Source organism: Quercus lobata, chromosome 5 (genome assembly GCF_001633185.2).
Source record: "Quercus lobata isolate SW786 chromosome 5, ValleyOak3.0 Primary Assembly, whole genome shotgun sequence".
Lineage (NCBI taxonomy): Eukaryota > Viridiplantae > Streptophyta > Magnoliopsida > Fagales > Fagaceae > Quercus > Quercus lobata.
The window spans coordinates 71,019,689-71,037,227 of NC_044908.1; the positions used below are offsets into that span (position 1 = coordinate 71,019,689).

Sequence of the window (17,539 nt, forward strand, 5' to 3'; positions counted from 1 at the left end):
GAAAAAGGGGAGAAACAAAAGAACTAGGCCAAATTTCATCTCAATCCAAAGCCTACAAAATAGAGAAAGGAAAATTTGAGATAGAAACTAGCCCAGTCCAGCTTACAAAAAATGCCCATTGAGACAAAAAAATGGGTGGAGACATTGCCCTCCCTAGAAACAGTGAGAGGAAAGGATTCGAGCTATGAATCGCTAGCAGGAATTTGAGACTCGAATACATAATTACTTTTTAGCTTGGAGGGTTCTATGAGTGATAAAAACAAATTTCTTTTTGTTCAGCTGAAAAGAAAAATTAGAAGATGGAAAAAGTAGTTCGTAGAAATTTAATATTTTTCCTTTATTATATAAAAACAAATTTTATCAGTAACAAATAAGAAGTAATTTTCTTCAATTGTTATTATTAAAAAATTAAGTAATCAATTAAATTAATAAAGATTACATCTTTAAAAAGTGAACTCATAACACTTATTTTGTTATTTTATTATTATTTATCCATCCATTTTATATATAACAATAAAATGTGATTCACTGAATTAATTAAATTGACACATTATAAAAATGACTCATCATAGTTATTATTTAATTTTAACCTTTTTGTTCTCTCTCTCACTCTGCTCATTCAGTTTATATTTTAAAAGTAACTTAACTAACTAATACTGAACCTTTTGTCTTGTTAAAAAGTGAATAATAAAATAAGATAATAGTTAAAAAATATGGAAGAAGATATTGTTTGTGGAGGTGAAAATGACGTTGGATAGAGCATGGCTTGTAACTTTAATTTTCATTTCATCATACACTTTTCTTCTCCCTTTTCTCTCCTCTCACACATGAGCTAAACAGAGGATATCAATCAAATATAAAAATCAACGAATTTTCCTACCTAACTTTTAAAGTCAATAATATCCTCAAAAACAAAAAAGCTTTCGGATTGGACTAGATATGAATTATTGTCCTCCAACTTAGAAAAAAAAAAAAGAATTATTGTCCTGCAGTACTGAATGATGTATACCCATGATTTCTTCTGTATTAGCTTTGGGAACCGACTTGTGCATTGTACCTGTTGAAATGCAGAGTCATTCCACATATTTGTCATATTTCAACATCCTAATGGGTCTAGCGCTCTTGCTCATTGGATCCCATCAGTTAGTCCTCAAATTCTCCAATATGGCATTAGAGCATTTCATTTCAAAACCCAACAGCCGAAAAAGAAAAAATTATTAAAAAAATGCATTTTGCATCATTGAAAGTCACTTTATCTATTTTATATTACAACTATAACGACACACTTACATCCCATTTTTTATTTTACCATTCACCACAATAATATATATATCTATATCTATATAATAACTAATAGCTGAAACGTATGACTTTTTTTTGACCACTTCTCATTGCGCCACGTGGTTTGATAATTTAATGACACGATTACATTTAAAAACACCAAAAATTGTATCTATTGGATTGACTGATTAAACAAACCGTTTCAGTGAATTTTTTACTCACGTTTGTGTTCAATTTGCCTATATAAATTAGAGAGACATTGTTTTCATTACGTTAAAACACTGTTTGAGAGCCCTATTGGAATAAAAGGAAACAAACCACTTAAAAAAGAAAAAAGAAAAATAAAAGATTTCTACACGGAGATAGAAATAGAGAGGCGATGAGACCTGGAGAAAGAAATAGAGAAAGAGGTAGTGTCAGAGACATCTCAGGCCAGTACCACCGTTGGACTTTGACCACCAAAATTCTTGCTTCCCCCAACCGGCGACGAACTGTTATAGGGTGAGTTTTCTTTTTTTACTTTCTTTGTTTTTTGATTTTTATAAATTTTTATAAGTAAAAACCTAAATCTTGTGATAACTATGATTGTTGTTTACTGCAATTTGGGTCACTTGCCGGACTTAGACCGCCGGTATTGTAACCACACAGAACTTGAAAAATCTGCCACCATCAGAGAGACAGGCCATGTACCCATAACCGGTAAAGTTATTGTTGTTGTTATTGTTTTTTTTCCTTTTCGTTTTCAAATCTGGGAATTGAATATAATTTAGGTTTCATAAGAGGGATAATCGTTCCGGTACAAACCAAAAGACAAGTCCAATCTCACAACACCATCAGACTCAGTAAATTTTTTTTTTTCATTGTTAAAATTTATGGATTAATTGTTATTTAGATTTGGTTATTTTGTTCAGATTGATATTGATTTAGGTGTTTGGATTAAATTTGATTTTGATGTATGGATTGGTAGTGGAGTACGACACTCAATTATTGACTAATAGGGATGGTAGCAAGTGGTTAGGAGTTGTTTTCCGATGGTAGCAAGTGGTTAGTTGTTGAGATTATATTTAAAGAAACATTTAAGAGAGAGAGAGGAGCACGAGAGTCTACATAGAAGTGTCTAGGTGACATGTTCTTGTTAGGTTATTTCTGTGGTCTTCTTGATTTTTGTATTAGGTGTTAATGTATTATTTATTTTGGCACAAAAATTTTAGAAATTTAGATAGGACACATGGTGCAAAATTTAGAATCCAATTAACTCACTTGACCACAACAACAACAACAACAACAACAACAACAAAAAAAAAAAAAAAAGGACACCTGGTGCAAAATTGAGAATTCAATTGAAATCTAATTGAATTTTCTCTCAATTTCACCTATTATTATATATATAGATAAGTCAATGAATATCAATATAAAAGGGGCTGCAAGTTTACTTACAAATCTGTTTGTTGTGCATTGGGTGTTTGCCGAAGTGTTGTTAAGAGTTGTTTGCTGATGGTTGCAAGTGGTTAGGGGTTGAATTACTCTCTCTCTACTCCACCTACCTCCTTCCTTAATCCAGACGGGGACCAATTGCTTTTTAATGTAGGGCAATATCAAATTTAATGAATAGATCCCTCCTTGAATGTAAGAGCAGGGATCACTAGTTTCCATGCTCCGGGAGTATCTAAAAATTACTCCTCCTCTACTTCCCTTACCTCCTTCCTCAATCCAAATGTGGACCAATTGGTTTTTAGTGTAGGCCAATATCAAATTCAAGTTATTTTATTTGATGATAAAAGAGTTTACTAATTGAATTTACTTAAACTGCACTTTTTTTTTTTTTTTTTTTTGGAATTTAATTATTCCGGATCTATGGATTATGGGTAGATTTCCCACTCCCTTTGCATAACAAATGATCCATCGATGAATTGTTGTATGGATTGGTAGCGGAGTACGACACTCAATTATTGACTAATGGGGATGGTAGCAAGTGGTTAGGGGTCGAGATTATATTTAGAGAAACATTTAAGAGAGAGAGAGAGAGGGAGAGCGGAGCATGAGAGTTTACATAGAAGTGTTCAGGTGACATGTTCTTGTAGGTTATTTTTGTGGTCTTCTTGGTTTTTGTATTAGGTGTTAATGTATTATTTATTTTGGTACAAAAATTTTAAAAATTTAGATAGGACACATGGCGTAAAATTTAGAATCCAATTAACTCACTTGACCCCAAAAAAAAAAAAAGACACGTGGTGCAAAACTGAGAATTCAATTGAAATCTAATTGAATTTTCTCTTAGCTTCACCTATTATTATATATATAGATAAGTCAATGAATATGAATAGAAAAGGGGCTGCAAGTTTACTTACGAATCTGTTTGTTGTGCATTGGGTGTTTGCCGGTGTGTTGTTCAGAGTTGTTTGCAGATGGTTGCAAGTAGTTAGGGGTTGAATTACTCTCTCTCTCTCTACTCCCCCTACCTCCTTCCTCAATTCAAACGGGGACCAATTGGTTTTAATGTAGGTGAATATCAAATTTAATGAATAGATCCCTCCATGAATGTAAGAGCAGGGATCACTATTTTCCGTGCTCCGGGAGTATCTAAAAATTACTCCTCCTCTACTCCCCTTACCTCCTTCCTCAATCCAAACAGGGACCAATTGGTTTTTAGTGTAGGCCGATATAAAATTCAAGTTATTGTATTCGATGATAAAAGAGTTTACTAATTGAATTTACTCAAACTGCATTTTTTTTTTTTTGAAATTTAATTATTCCGGGTCTATAGATTGTGGATAGATTTCCCATTCCCTTTGTGTAACAGATGATCCATCGATGAATTGATGTATGGATTGGCAGCGGAGTACGACACTCAATTATTGATTAATGGGGATGGTAGCAAGTGGTTAGGAGTTGTTTTCCGATGGTAGCAAGTGGCTAGGTGTTGAGATTATATTTAGAGAAACATTTAAGAGAGAGAGAGAAAGGAGCATGAGAGTCTACATAGAAGTGTCTAGGTGACATGTTCCTGTTAGGTTATTTTTGTGGTGTTCTTGATTTTTGTATTAGGTGTTAATGTATTATTCATTTTGGCACAAAAATTTTAGAAATTTAGATAGGACACGTGGTGCAAATTTTAGAATCCAATTAACTCACTTGACCACAAAAAAAAAAATAAAAAAAAAGGAAGACACCTGCTGCAAAATTGAGAATTCAATTGAAATCTAATTGAATTTTCTCTCAGCTTCACCTGTTATTATATATATAGATAAGTCAACGAATATGAATAGAAAAGGAGCAGCAAGTTTACTTACAAATCTGTTTGTTGTGCATTGGGCGTTTGCCGGTGTGTTGTTAAGAGTTGTTTGCTAATGGTTGCAAGTGGTTAGGTGTTGAATTACTCTCTCCCTACTCCCCCTACCTCCTCCCTCAATCCAGATGGGGACCAATTGCTTTTTAATGTAGGGCAATATCAAATTTAATGAATAGATCCCTCCTTGAATGTAAGAGCAAGGATCACTATTTTCCTTGCTCTGGGAGTATTTAAAAATTACTCCTCCTCTACTCCCCTTACCTCCTTCCTCAATTGAAATATGGATCAATCGGTTTTTAGTGTAGGCCAATATCGAATTCAATTTATTTTATTTGATGATAAAAGAGTTTACTAATTGAATTTACTTAAACTGCAATTTTTTTTTTTTTTGGAATTTAATTATTCCGGATCTATGGATTATGGGTAGATTTCCCACTCCCTTTGCATAACAAATGATCCATCGATGAATTGTTGTATGGATTGGTAGCGGAGTACGACGCTCAATTATTGACTAGTGGGGATGGTAGCAAGTGGTTAGGAGTTGTTTTCCGATGGTAGCAAGTGGTTAGGGGTTGAGATTATATTTAGAGAAACATTTAAGAGAGAGAGAGAGAGAGAGCGGAGCATGAGAGTTTACATAGAAGTGTGCAGGTGACATGTTATTGTTAGGTTGTTTTCGTGGTCTTCTTGGTTTTTGTATTTGGTGTTAATGTATTATTTATTTTGGTACAAAAATTTTAAAAATTTAGATAGGGCACATGGCGTAAAATTTAGAATCCAATTAACTCACTTGACCCCTCAAAAAAAAAAAAAAAAAAGACACGTGGTGCAAAATTGAGAATTCAATTGAAATCTAATTGAATTTTCTCATAGATTCACCTTTTATTATATATATAGATAAGTCAATCAATATGAATAGAAAAGGGGCTGCAAGTTTACTTACGAATCTGTTTGTTGTGCATTGGGTGTTTGCCGGTGTGTTGTTAAGAGTTGTTTGCTGATGGTTGCAAGTGGTTAGGGGTTGAATTACTCTCTCTCTCTACTCCCCCTACTTCCTTCCTCAATTCAAACGGGGACCAATTGGTTTTAAATGTAGGTGAATATCAAATTTAATGAATAGATCCCTCCATGAATGTAAGAGCTGGGATCACTATTTTCCGTGCTCCGGGAGTATCTAAAAATTACTCCTCCTCTACTCCCCTTACCTCCTTCCTCAATCCAAACGGGGACCAATTGGTTTTTAGTGTAGGCCGATATCAAATTCAAGTTATTTTATTCGATGATAAAAGAGTTTACTAATTGAATTTACTTAAACTGCATTTTTTTTTTTTTTTTTTGGAATTTAATTATTCCGGAACTATAGATTGTGGGTAGATTTCCCATTCCCTTTGTGTAACGAATGATCCATCGATGAATTGATGTTCGGATTGGTAGCGGAGTACGATACTCAATTTTTGATTAATGGGGATGGTAGCCAGTGGTTAGGATTTGTTTTCCGATGGTAGCAAGTGGTTAGGTGTTGAGATTATCTTTAGAGAAACATTTAAGAGAGAGAGAGGAGCATGAGAGTCTACATAGAAGTGTCTAGGTGACATGTTCCTGTTAGGTTATTTTTTTGGTCTTCTTGATTTTTGTATTAGGTGTTAATGTATTATTTATTTTGGCACAAAAATTTTAGAAATTTAGATAGGACACATGGTGCAAATTTTGGAATCCAATTAACTCACTTGACCACAAAAAAAAAAAAAAAAAAAAAAAAAAAAAAAAACAAAGAAAAAAAAGACACCTGCTGCAAAATTGAGAATTCAATTGAAATCTAATTGAATTTTCTCTTAGCTTCACCTATTATTATATATATAGATAAGTCAATGAATATGAATAGAAAAGGGGCAGTAAGTTTATTTACAAATCTGTTTGTTGTGCATTGGGCGTTTGCCGGTGTGTTGTTAAGAGTTGTTTGCTGATGGTTGCAAGTGGTTAGGGGTTGAATTACTCTCTCTCTACTCCCCCTACCTCTTTCCTCAATCCAGACGGGGACCAATTGCTTTTTAATGTTGGGCAATATCAAATTTAGTGAATAGATCCCTCCTTGAATGTAAGAGCAGGGATCATTATTTTCCATGCTCCGGGAGTATCTGAAAATTACTCCTCCTCTAATCCCCTTACCTCCTTCCTCAATCCAAATGGGGACCAATTGGTTTTTAGTGTAGGCTGATATCAAATTCAAGTTATTTTATTCGATGATAAAAGAGTTTAATAATTGAATTTACTTAAACTGCATTTTTTTTTTTTGGAATTTAATTATTCTGGATCTATAGATTGTGGGTAGATTTCCCATTCCCTTTGTGTAACAGATGATCCATCGATGAATTGATGTATGGATTGGCAGCGGAGTACGACACTCAATTATTGATTAATGAGGATGGTAGCAAGTGGTGAGGAGTTGTTTTCCGATGGTAGCAAATGGTTAGGTGTTGAGATTATATTTAGTGAAACATTTAAGAGAGAGAGAGAGAGGAGCATGAGAGTCTACATAGAAGTGTCTAGGTGACATGTTCCTGCTAGGTTATTTTTGTGGTCTTCTTGATTTTTGTATTAGGTGTTAATGTATTATTTATTTTGGCACAAAAATTTTAGAAATTTAGATAGGACACATGGTCCAAATTTTAGAATCCAATTAACTCACCTGACCACAAAAAAAAAAGACACCTGCTGCAAAATTGAGAATTCAATTTAAATCTAATTGAATTTTCTCCCAGCTTCACCTACTATTATATGTATAGATAAGTCAATGAATATGAATAGAAAAGGGGCAATAAGTTCACTTACAAATCTGTTTGTTGTGCATTGGGTGTTTGCCGGTTTGTTGTTAAGAGTTGTTTGCTGATGGTTGCAAGTGATTAGGGGTTGAATTAGTCTCTCCCTACTCCCCCTACCTCCTTCCTCAATCCAGACGGGGACCAATTGCTTTTTAATGTTGGGCAATATCAAATTTAGTGAATAGATCCCTCCTTGAATGTAAGAGCAGGGATCATTATTTCCCATGCTTAGGGAGTATCTAAAAATTACTCCTCCTCTAATCCCCTTACCTCCTTCCTCAATCCAAATGGGGACCAATTGGTTTTTAGTGTAGGCTGATATCAAATTCAAGTTATTTTATTCGATGATAAAAGAGTTTACTAATTGAATTTACTTAAACTGCATTTTTTTTTTTTTTGGAATTTAATTATTCTGGATCTATAGATTGTGGGTAGATTTCCCATTCCCTTTGTGTAACAGATGATCCATCGATGAATTGATGTATGGATTGGCAGCGGAGTACGACACTCAATTATTGATTAATGGGGATGGCAGCAAGTGGTGAGGAGTTGTTTTCCGATGGTAGCAAGTGGTTAGGTGTTGAGATTATATTTAGTGATTTAAGGGAGAGAGAGAGGAGCATGAGAGTCTACATAGAAGTGTCTAGGTGGCATGTTCCAATTAGGTTATTTTTGTGGTCTTCTTGATTTTTGTATTAGGTGTTAATGTATTATTTATTTTGGCACAAAAATTTTAGAAATTTAGATAGGACACATGGTGCAAATTTTAGAATCCAATTAACTCACTTGACCACAAAAAAAAAAAAAAAAAAAAAAAGACACCTGCTGCAAAATTGAGAATTCAATTGAAATCTAATTGAATTTTCTCTCAGCTTCACCTATTATTATATATATAGATAAGTCAATGAATATGAATAGAAAAGGGGCAGTAAGTTTACTTACAAATTTGTTTGTTGTGCATTGGGCGTTTGCCGGTGTGTTGTTAAGAGTTGTTTGATGATGGTTGCAAGTGGTTAGGGGTTGAATTACTCTCTCTCTACTCCCCCTACCTCCTTCCTGAATCCAAACGGGGACCAATTGCTTTTTAATGTAGCGCAAAATCAAATTTAATGAATAGCTCCCTCCTTGAATGTAAGAGCAGGGATCACTATTTTCCATGCTCCGAGAGTATCTAAAAATTACTCCTCCTCTACTCCCCTTTCCTCCTTCCTCAATCCAAAGGTGGACCTGTTGGTTTTTAGTGTAGTCCAATATCAAATTCAAGTTATTTTATTTGATGATAAAAGAGTTTACTAATTGAATTTACTTAAACTGTACTTTTTTTTTTTTTGGAATTTAATTATTCCGGATCTATTGATTGTGGGTAGATTTCCCATTCCCTTTACGTAACAGATGATCCATCGATGAATTGATGTATGGATTGGCAGCGGAGTACGACACTTGATTATTGATTAATGGGGATGGTAGCAAGTGGTTCGGAGTTGTTTTCCGATGGTAGCAAGTGGTTAGGTGTTGAGATTATATTTAGAGAAACATTTAAGAGAGAGAGACAGAAGCATGAGAGTTTACATAGAAGTGTCTAGGTGACATGTTCCTATTAGGTTATATTTGTGGTCTTCTTGATTTTTGTATTAGGTGTTAATGTATTATTTATTTTGGCACAAAAATTTTAAAAATTTAGATAGGACACACGGCGTAAAATTTAGAATCCAATTAACTCACTTGACCCAAAAAAAAAAAAAAGAAGACAAGTGGTGCAAAATTGAGAATTCAATTGAAATCTAATTGAATTTTCTCTTTGCTTCACCTATTATTATACATATAGATAAGTCAATGAATGTGAATAGAAAAGGGGCTGCAAGTTTACTTACAAATCCTTTTGTTGTGCATTGGGGGTTTGCCGGTATGTTGTTAAGAGTTGTTTGCTGATGATTGCAAGTGGTTAGGGGTTGAATTACTCTCTCTCTCTACTCCCCCTACCTCCTTCCTCAATCCAGATGGGGACCAATTGCTTTTTAATGTTGGGCAATATCAAATTTAACGAATAGATCCCTCCTTGAATGTAAGAGTAGGGATCACTGTTTTCCATGTTCCGGGAGTATCTAAAAATTACTCCTTCTCTACTCCCCTTACCTCCTTCCTCAATTCAAATGGGGACCAATTGGTTTTTAGTGTAGGCTGATATCAAATTCAAGTTATTTTATTCGATGATAAAAGAGTTTACTAATTGAATTTACTTAAACTACATTTTTTTTTTTTTTGGGAATTTAATTATTCAGGATCTATAGATTGTGGGTAGATTTCCCATTCCCTTTGTGTAACAGATGATCCATCGATGAATTGGTGAATGGATTGGCAGCGGAGTACGACACTCAATTATTGATTAATGGGGATGGTAGCTAGTGGTTAGGAGTTGTTTTCCGATGGTAGCAAGTGGTTAGGTGTTGAGATTATATTTAGAGAAACATTTAAGAGAGAGAGAGAGAGGAGCATGAGAGTCTACATAGAAGTGTCTAGGTGACATGTTCCTGTTAGGTTATTTTTGTGGTCTTCTTGATTTTTGTATTAGGTGTTAATGTATTATTTATTTTGGTACAAAAATTTTAAAAATTTAGATAGGACACATGGCGTAAAATTTAGAATCCAATTTACTCACTTGACCCCAAAAAAAAAAAAAAAAAAACACACGTGGTGCGAAATTGAGAATTCAATTGAAACCTAATTGAATTTTCTCGTAGCTTCACCTATTATCATATATATAGATAAGTCAATGAATATGAATAGAAAATGGGCTGCAAGTTTACTTACAAATATATTTGTTGTGCATTGGGTGTTTGCCGGTGTGTTGTTAAAAGTTGTTTGCTGATGGGTCCAAGTGGTTAGGGGTTGAATTACTCTCTCTCTACTCCCCCTACCTCCTTCCTCAATCCAGACGGGGACCAATTGCTTTTTAACGTAGGGTAATATCAAATTTAATGAATAGATCCCTCCTTCAATGTAAGAGCAGGGATCACTATTTTCCATGCTCCGGGAGTATCTAAAAATTACTCCTCCTCTACTCCCCTTGCCTCCTTTCTCAATTCAAATGGGGACCAATTGGTTTTTAGTGTAGGCTGATATCAAATTCAAGTTATTTTATTCGATGATAAAAGAGTTTACTAATTGAATTCACTTAAACTGCATTTTTTTTTTTTGAATTTAATTATTCCGGATCTATAGATTGTGGGTAGATTTCCCATTCCCTTTGTGTAACAGATGATCCATCGATGAATTGATGAATGGATTGGCTACGGAGTACGACACTCAATTATTGATTAATGGGGATGGTAGCTAGTGGTTAGGAGTTGTTTTCCGATGGTAGCAAGTGGTTAGGTGTTGAGATTATATTTAGAGAAACATTTAAGAGAGAGAGAGAGGAGCATGAGAGTCTACATAGAAGTGTCTAGGTGACATGTTCCTGTTAGGTTATTTTTGTGGTCTTCTTGACTTTTGTACTAGGTGTTAATGTATTATTTATTTTGGCATAAAAATTTTAGAAATTTAGATAGGACACATGGTGCAAATTTTAGAATCCAATTAACTCACCTGACCACAAAAAAAAAGAAAAAAAGAAAAAAAAAAAAAAAAAAAAAAAAAAAGACACCTTCTGCAAAATTGAGAATTCAATTTAAATCTAATTGAATTTTCTCTCAACTTCACCTATTATTATATATATAGATAAGTGAATGAATATGAATAGAAAAGGGGCAGCAAGTTTACTTACAAATCTGTTTGTTGTGCATTGGGTGTTTGCCGGTGTGTTGTTAAGAGTTGTTTGCTAATGGTTGTAAGTGGTTAGGGGTTGAATTACTCTCTCCCTACTCCCCCTACCTCCTTCCTCAATCCAGACGGGGACCAATTGCTTTTTAATGTAGGGCAATATCAAATTAAATGAATAGATCCCTCCTTGAATGTAAGAGCAGGGATCACTATTTTCCACGCTCCGGGAGTATCTAAAAATTACTCCTCCTCTACTCCCCTTACCTCCTTCCTCAATCCAAATGTGGACCAATTGGTTTTTAGTGTAGGCCAATATCAAATTCAAGTTATTTTATTTGATGATAAAAGAGTTTACTAATTGAATTTACTTAAACTGCACTTTTTTTTTTTTTTGGGAAGTTAATTATTCCGGATCTATGGATTGTGGGTAGATTTCCCATTCCCTTTACGTAACAGATGATCCATTGATGAATTGATGTATGGATTGGCAGCAGAGTACGACACTCAATTATTGATTAATGGGGATGGTAGCAAGTGGTTAGGAGTTGTTTTCCGATGGTAGCAAGTGGTTAGGTGTTGAGATTATATTTAGAGAAACATTTAAGAGAGAGAGAGAGGAGCATGAGAGTCTACATAGAAGTGTCTAGGTGACTTGTTCCTGTTAGGTTATTTTTGTGGTCTTCTTGATTTTTGTATTAGGTGTTAATGTATTATTTATTTTGGCACAAAAATTTAGATAGGACACATGGCGTAAAATTTAGAATCCAATTTACTCACTTGACCCCAAAAAAAAAAAAAAAAAAAAAGACACGTGGTGCAAAATTGAGAAATCAATTGAAACCTAATTGAATTTTCTCTTAGCTTAACCTATTATTATATATATAGATAAGTCAATGAATATGAATAGAAAAGGGGCTGCAAGTTTACTTACAAATATGTTTGTTGTGCATTGGGTGTTGGCCGATGTGTTGTTAAGAGTTGTTTGCTGATGGGTCCAGTTGGTTAGGGGTTGAATTACTCTCTCTCTACTCCCCCTACCTCCTTCCTCTATCCAGACGGGGACCAATTGCTTTTTAATGTAGGGCAATATCAAATTTAATGAATAGATCCCTCCTTGAATGTAAGAGCAGGGATCACTATTTTCCATGCTCCGGGAGTAACTAAAAATTACTCCTCCTCTACTCCCCTTACCTCCTACCTCAATCCAAATGGGGACCAATTGGTTTTTAGTGTAGGCCGATATCAAATTCAAGTTACTTTATTCGATGATAAAAGAGTTTACTAATTGAATTTACTTAAACTGCATTTTTTTTTTTTTTTTGGAATTTAATTATTCCGGATCTATAGATTGTGGGTAGATTTCCCATTCCCTTTGTGTAACAGATGATCCATCGATGAATTGATGTATGGATTGGCAGCGGAGTACGACACTTAATTATTGATTAATGGGGATGGTAGCAAGTGGTTAGGAGTTGTTTTCCGATGGTAGCAAGTGGTTAGGTGTTGAGATTATATTTAGAGAAACATTTAAGAGAGAGAGAGGAGCATGAGAGTCTACATAGAAGTGTCTAGGTGACATGTTCCTGTTAGGTTATTTTTGTGGTCTTCTTGATTTTTGTATTAGGTGTTAATGTATTATTTATTTTAGCACAAAAATTTTAGAAATTTGGATAGGACACATGGTGCAAATTTTAGAATCCAATTAACTCACTTGACCACAAAAAAAAAAAAGACACCTGCTGCAAAATTGAGAATTCAATTGAAATCTAATTGAATTTTCTCTCAGCTTCACCTATTATTATATATATAGATAAGTCAATGAATATGAATGGAAAAGGGGTGGCAAGTTTACTTACAAATCTGTTTGTTGTGCATTGGGTGTTTGCCGATGTGTTGTTAAGAGTTGTTTGCTGATGGTTGCAAGTGGTTAGGGGTTGAATTACTCTCTCTCTACTCCCCCTACCTCCTTCCTCAATCCAGACGGGGACCAATTGCTTTTTAATGTAGGGCAATATTAAATTTAATGAATAGATCCCTCCTTGAATGTAGGAGCAGGGATCACTATTTTCCATGCTCCGGGAGTATCTAAAAATTACTCCTCCTCTACTCCCCTTACCTCCTTCCTCAATCCAAATGTGGACCAATTGGTTTTTAGTGTAGGCCAATATCGAATTCAAGTTATTTTATTTGATGATAAAAGAGTTTACTAATTGAATTTACTTAAACTCCACTTTTTTTTTTTTTTGGAATTTAATTATTCCGGATCTATGGATGATGGGTAGATTTCCCATTCCCTTTGTGTGACAAATGATCCATCGATGAATTGTTGTATGGATTGGTAGCGGAGTACGACACGCAGTTATTGACTAACGGGGATGGTAGCAAGTGGTTAGGAGTTGTTTTCCAATGGTAGCAAGTGGTTGGGGTTTGAGATTATATTTAGAGAAATATTTAAGAGAGAGAGAGAGAGTGAGCAGAGCATGAGAGTTTACATAGAAGTGTGCAGGTAACATGTTTTTGTCAGGTTATTTTTGTGGTCTTCTTGGTTTTTGTATTAGGTTTTAATGTATTATTTATTTTGGCACAAAAATTTTAAAAATTTGGATAGGACACATGGCGTAAAATTTAGAATCCAATTAACTCACTTGACCCAAAAAAAAAGAAAAAGACACGTGGTGCAAAATTGAGAATTCAATTGAAATCTAATTGAATTTTCTCTTAGCTTCACCTAGTATTATATATATAGATAAGTCAATGAATGTCAATGAATATGAATAGAAAAGGGGCTGCAAGTTTACTTACAAATCTGTTTGTTGTGCATTGGGTGTTTGCCAGTGTGCTGTTAAGAGTTGTTTGCTGATGGTTGCAAGTGGTTAGGGGTTGAATTACTCTCTCTCTACTCCCCCTACCTCCTTCCTCAATTCAAACGGGGACCAATTGGTTTTTAGTGTAGGTGAATATCAAATTTAATGAATAGATCCCTCCATGAATGTAAGAGCAGGGATCACTATTTTCCGTGCTCCGGGAGTATCTAAAAATTACTCCTCTACTCCCCTTACCTCCTTCCTCAATCCAAATGGTGACCAATTGGTTTTTAGTGTAGGCCGATATCAAATTCAAGTTATTTTATTCAATGATAAAAGAGTTTACTAGTTGAATTTACTTAAACTGCATTTTTTTTTTTTTTTGGTATTTAATTATTCCGGATCTATGGATTGTTGGTAGATTTCCCATTCCCTTTGCATAACAGATGATCCATCGATGAATTGATGTATGGATTGGCAGCGGAGTACGACACTCAATTATTGATTAATGGGGATGGTAGCAAGTGGTTAGGAGTTGTTTGCCGTTGGTAGCAAGTGGTTAGGGGTTGAGATTATATTTAGATAAATATTTAAGAGAGAGATGGAGAGAGGAGCTTGAGAGTCTACATAGAACCGTCTGGGTGACATGTTCTTGTCTAGGTTATTTTTGTGGTCTTCTTGGTTTTTATACTAGGTGTTAATGTATTATTTATTTTGGTACAAAATTTTTTAAAATTTAGATGGGACACATGGCACAAAATTGTGAATCCAATTAACTCACTTGACCAAAAAAAACAGACACGTGGTGCAAAATTGAGAATTCATTTGAAATCTAATTGAATTTTCTCTCAGCTTCACCTATTATTACTCCCTCCATCCCCCCTTTTTTTGTCCTCTATTCCATTTTTAGATGTCCCAAAATATTGTCCTGTTTCTAAAAATAAAAGTCATTAATTTACTAATGTTCCTATTATATCCCTATTAATTTACTAATTCAATTTTTTGATAAATTTTTTTAAGGGTAGTTTTGGAAACTAATACATTTTTAAAATGTAAACAAAACAATAAATGATGTTCCCTTAAAAAGTTTGACTTTTCAAACCAGATAAAAAAAAAGGTCAAAAAAAGTCGGGCGGAGGGAGTATATATATAGATGAGTGCAACTTCCACAATATTTTCATAACACTTTTACAAAAAATCATAGGTTGTAAGTTGTTATTGGTTCTAATTTGAACTTACAACTGAAATTATTTTTTTATCTACCAATAGCAACCTGTAACAATATATCTCTTATGATTTTTTTGTAAAAGTGCTGTGAAAATGTTGGTGGATATAACATTTCCATAGAAAAAAATTCTGCCGTTTTAACCTTAAAAAAAAAACACACACCAACGCACACAAAACACTACTAATATGGAAGGGGAAGGTCATTGATACACAACTAATACAGTAGGGGAAGGTCATTAATTATAAGTCATTACCTACTTTATTTGGTACAGGCACAGCTGGCCCTGAGAAGGAAAGCGATTCTGTATTCAAAACATAGTTCCTAAAAATAGACACACACGTTGTAGAGAGAGAAGTCATTATTGTTGTAGTTCTTGATGTCGTAGCCACCCACTGAGTGTTTGATTTTAGCATCCAAATTGATTATTGAGTTCCGAACGACACAAACAATCAGCATCAAGTCATTTTCGAGGAACAGCTCCTGTCCTTTTTGAACTGTTTCTTGTTTTGGTTTTGTGAATAAAATCTTCCAGTTCATCACAAAAAATAATATAATATATATATATATATATATATATATATATATATTGTTACATGCATGGAAGAAGAAAATAGAGTGATATTGTTATCATCACTGCTCACTAGTAGCTGTGTGCAGTTTGATTAAAGCTAAAAAAGAATGTGGAGATTGAAGATAGGAGAGGGCAGCAATGACCCTTACCTCTTTAGTACAAATAACTTTACCGGAAGACAAACATGGGTGTTTGACCCTGAGGCTGGTACACCAGAAGAGCGAGCTGAGGTTGAAGAGGCTCGTCAAAATTTCTATAAGAATCGACATCAAATCAAGGCCAGTAGTGACCTTCTCTGGCGAATGCAGGTACCCTCTTACCTCTCCCCTCTATTAGGACATATGTGATTCAACGTTAGGAACATATGTTAACATTTTATGTAATTAGCTAATTCTTTGACAAAACGCACTTTACTTGTAATTGGGTAGATCTAGGATGTGTTTAATACTTCAAGAAATAAGGTTTCAAGTTCAAGTGTTAAAGTCATGCAAGTTTGTCTAAGAATCAAGTCAAAAAGTGTAGGATTTTAAAGCTTGACAGCTAGCATCTATCGAGGTTTAAAAGCTGCTGAAGCTCGTGGCTTGACAGCTAGCTCGATAGATGGCTATCTATCGAGGTTTATGAAATTCAGTTTTTCAGGACTGTTTTTCATCTAATCTGTGAATGTATGTTTGGGTTTTCTTTTCTCACAACCCTATATATATATATATATATATATATATATATATATAAAGATTATTTTAAGGGCCGCAAAAGATGACACAAGTTGCACAAGAGCAAATTTCACAAGAGTGAAGAAGTGTGTGACTGGAAACCTAGTTTGCCCCAGTTCTTGAAGAAGCTGCTGTGTTTTTACACCATAGGGTTTTGTGACCAAGCAACTTCATGATTTTCGTTGTATGATGAATAGAAGAACTTTGCAACCAACATCCTTCTCAAGTTGGTGATTAAGTTGAGTACTGGGATCCGTGCAATTGGTTAGTCACGTACTGGGAGCCACGCATTGAAAAGGAGAGATTGTCACTACAGAACAAGTCCAATTGGGTATTGGAGTAAGGATTCAAATGTAGGTTGGTATAAAGTACTAGGATTCCTTTACTTGTGACCACTTGTTTTGATAATAGTGGATTCTCAAGAGTGGTGATCTTAAAATCACCCGGTGGGGTTTTTGCCATGTAGGTTTTCCCCATTCGTAAACAAATTACTGTGTTAATTTATTTTCCGCTGCATACTTTAGTTAATTGGTGATTTGTTTGTGTTACCATGCGCTTTGCATGTTAATTTGATTAATTAATAAACTTTGCTAATTAATCAATTAATATATCACAAGGGGTCAATACATTCTTGGCCTATCAAGTGGTATCAAAGCAGACACACTCTGATTAGGGTTAATATTTGTTGTGTGATCTATTGACCCCTGTTTATCATGGATAGATGACAGTCTCTTATTATACCTCCTTTATTTGATGGCACTAACTATGCATACTGGAAAGTACACATAAGAGCTTTCTTACAGTCTTTAGATGAGAAAGTGTGGCAAGCTGTGGAGATAGGCTGGACCAAGCCTACGGAAGTGTCGGCCGACTAAGATGATGCTAAGATCAAGGCGGCAAACTTCAACAATAGGGCATTAAATGCTCTATTTAGTGCAGTCACAAATGAGGAGTTCAAGAAGATATCCTCCACGGAAACTACAAAGGAAGCATGGACCATCCTCTAGATAACCTATGAGGGAACCAAGGCTATCAAGGATTCAAAGCTTCAGAGACTCACTACAAGCTTTGAAGA

The 17,539-nt window shown here is 34.6% G+C and overlaps 1 protein-coding gene across 4 annotated transcripts in view; it reads left to right on the forward strand.

Annotated features, from left to right (window-relative positions):
* Window positions 1-1,630: 1,630 nt before the first annotated feature.
* The window catches only part of LOC115991553 (beta-amyrin synthase-like), a 52,278-nt gene continuing 36,369 nt past the window's right edge, over window positions 1,631-17,539 (forward strand). For 2 of the 4 annotated variants that reach the window (XM_031115336.1, XM_031115335.1), the window contains exon 1: window positions 15,786-16,059. In XM_031115336.1, coding sequence (XP_030971196.1) covers window positions 15,859-16,059 — 201 coding nt within the window. In that variant the 5' untranslated portion in view covers window positions 15,786-15,858. Of the gene's footprint in view, window positions 1,783-1,905; window positions 1,981-15,785; window positions 16,060-17,539 lie in introns of those variants that run through there. The other 2 variants (XM_031115333.1, XM_031115334.1) reach the window with 2 other exon arrangements.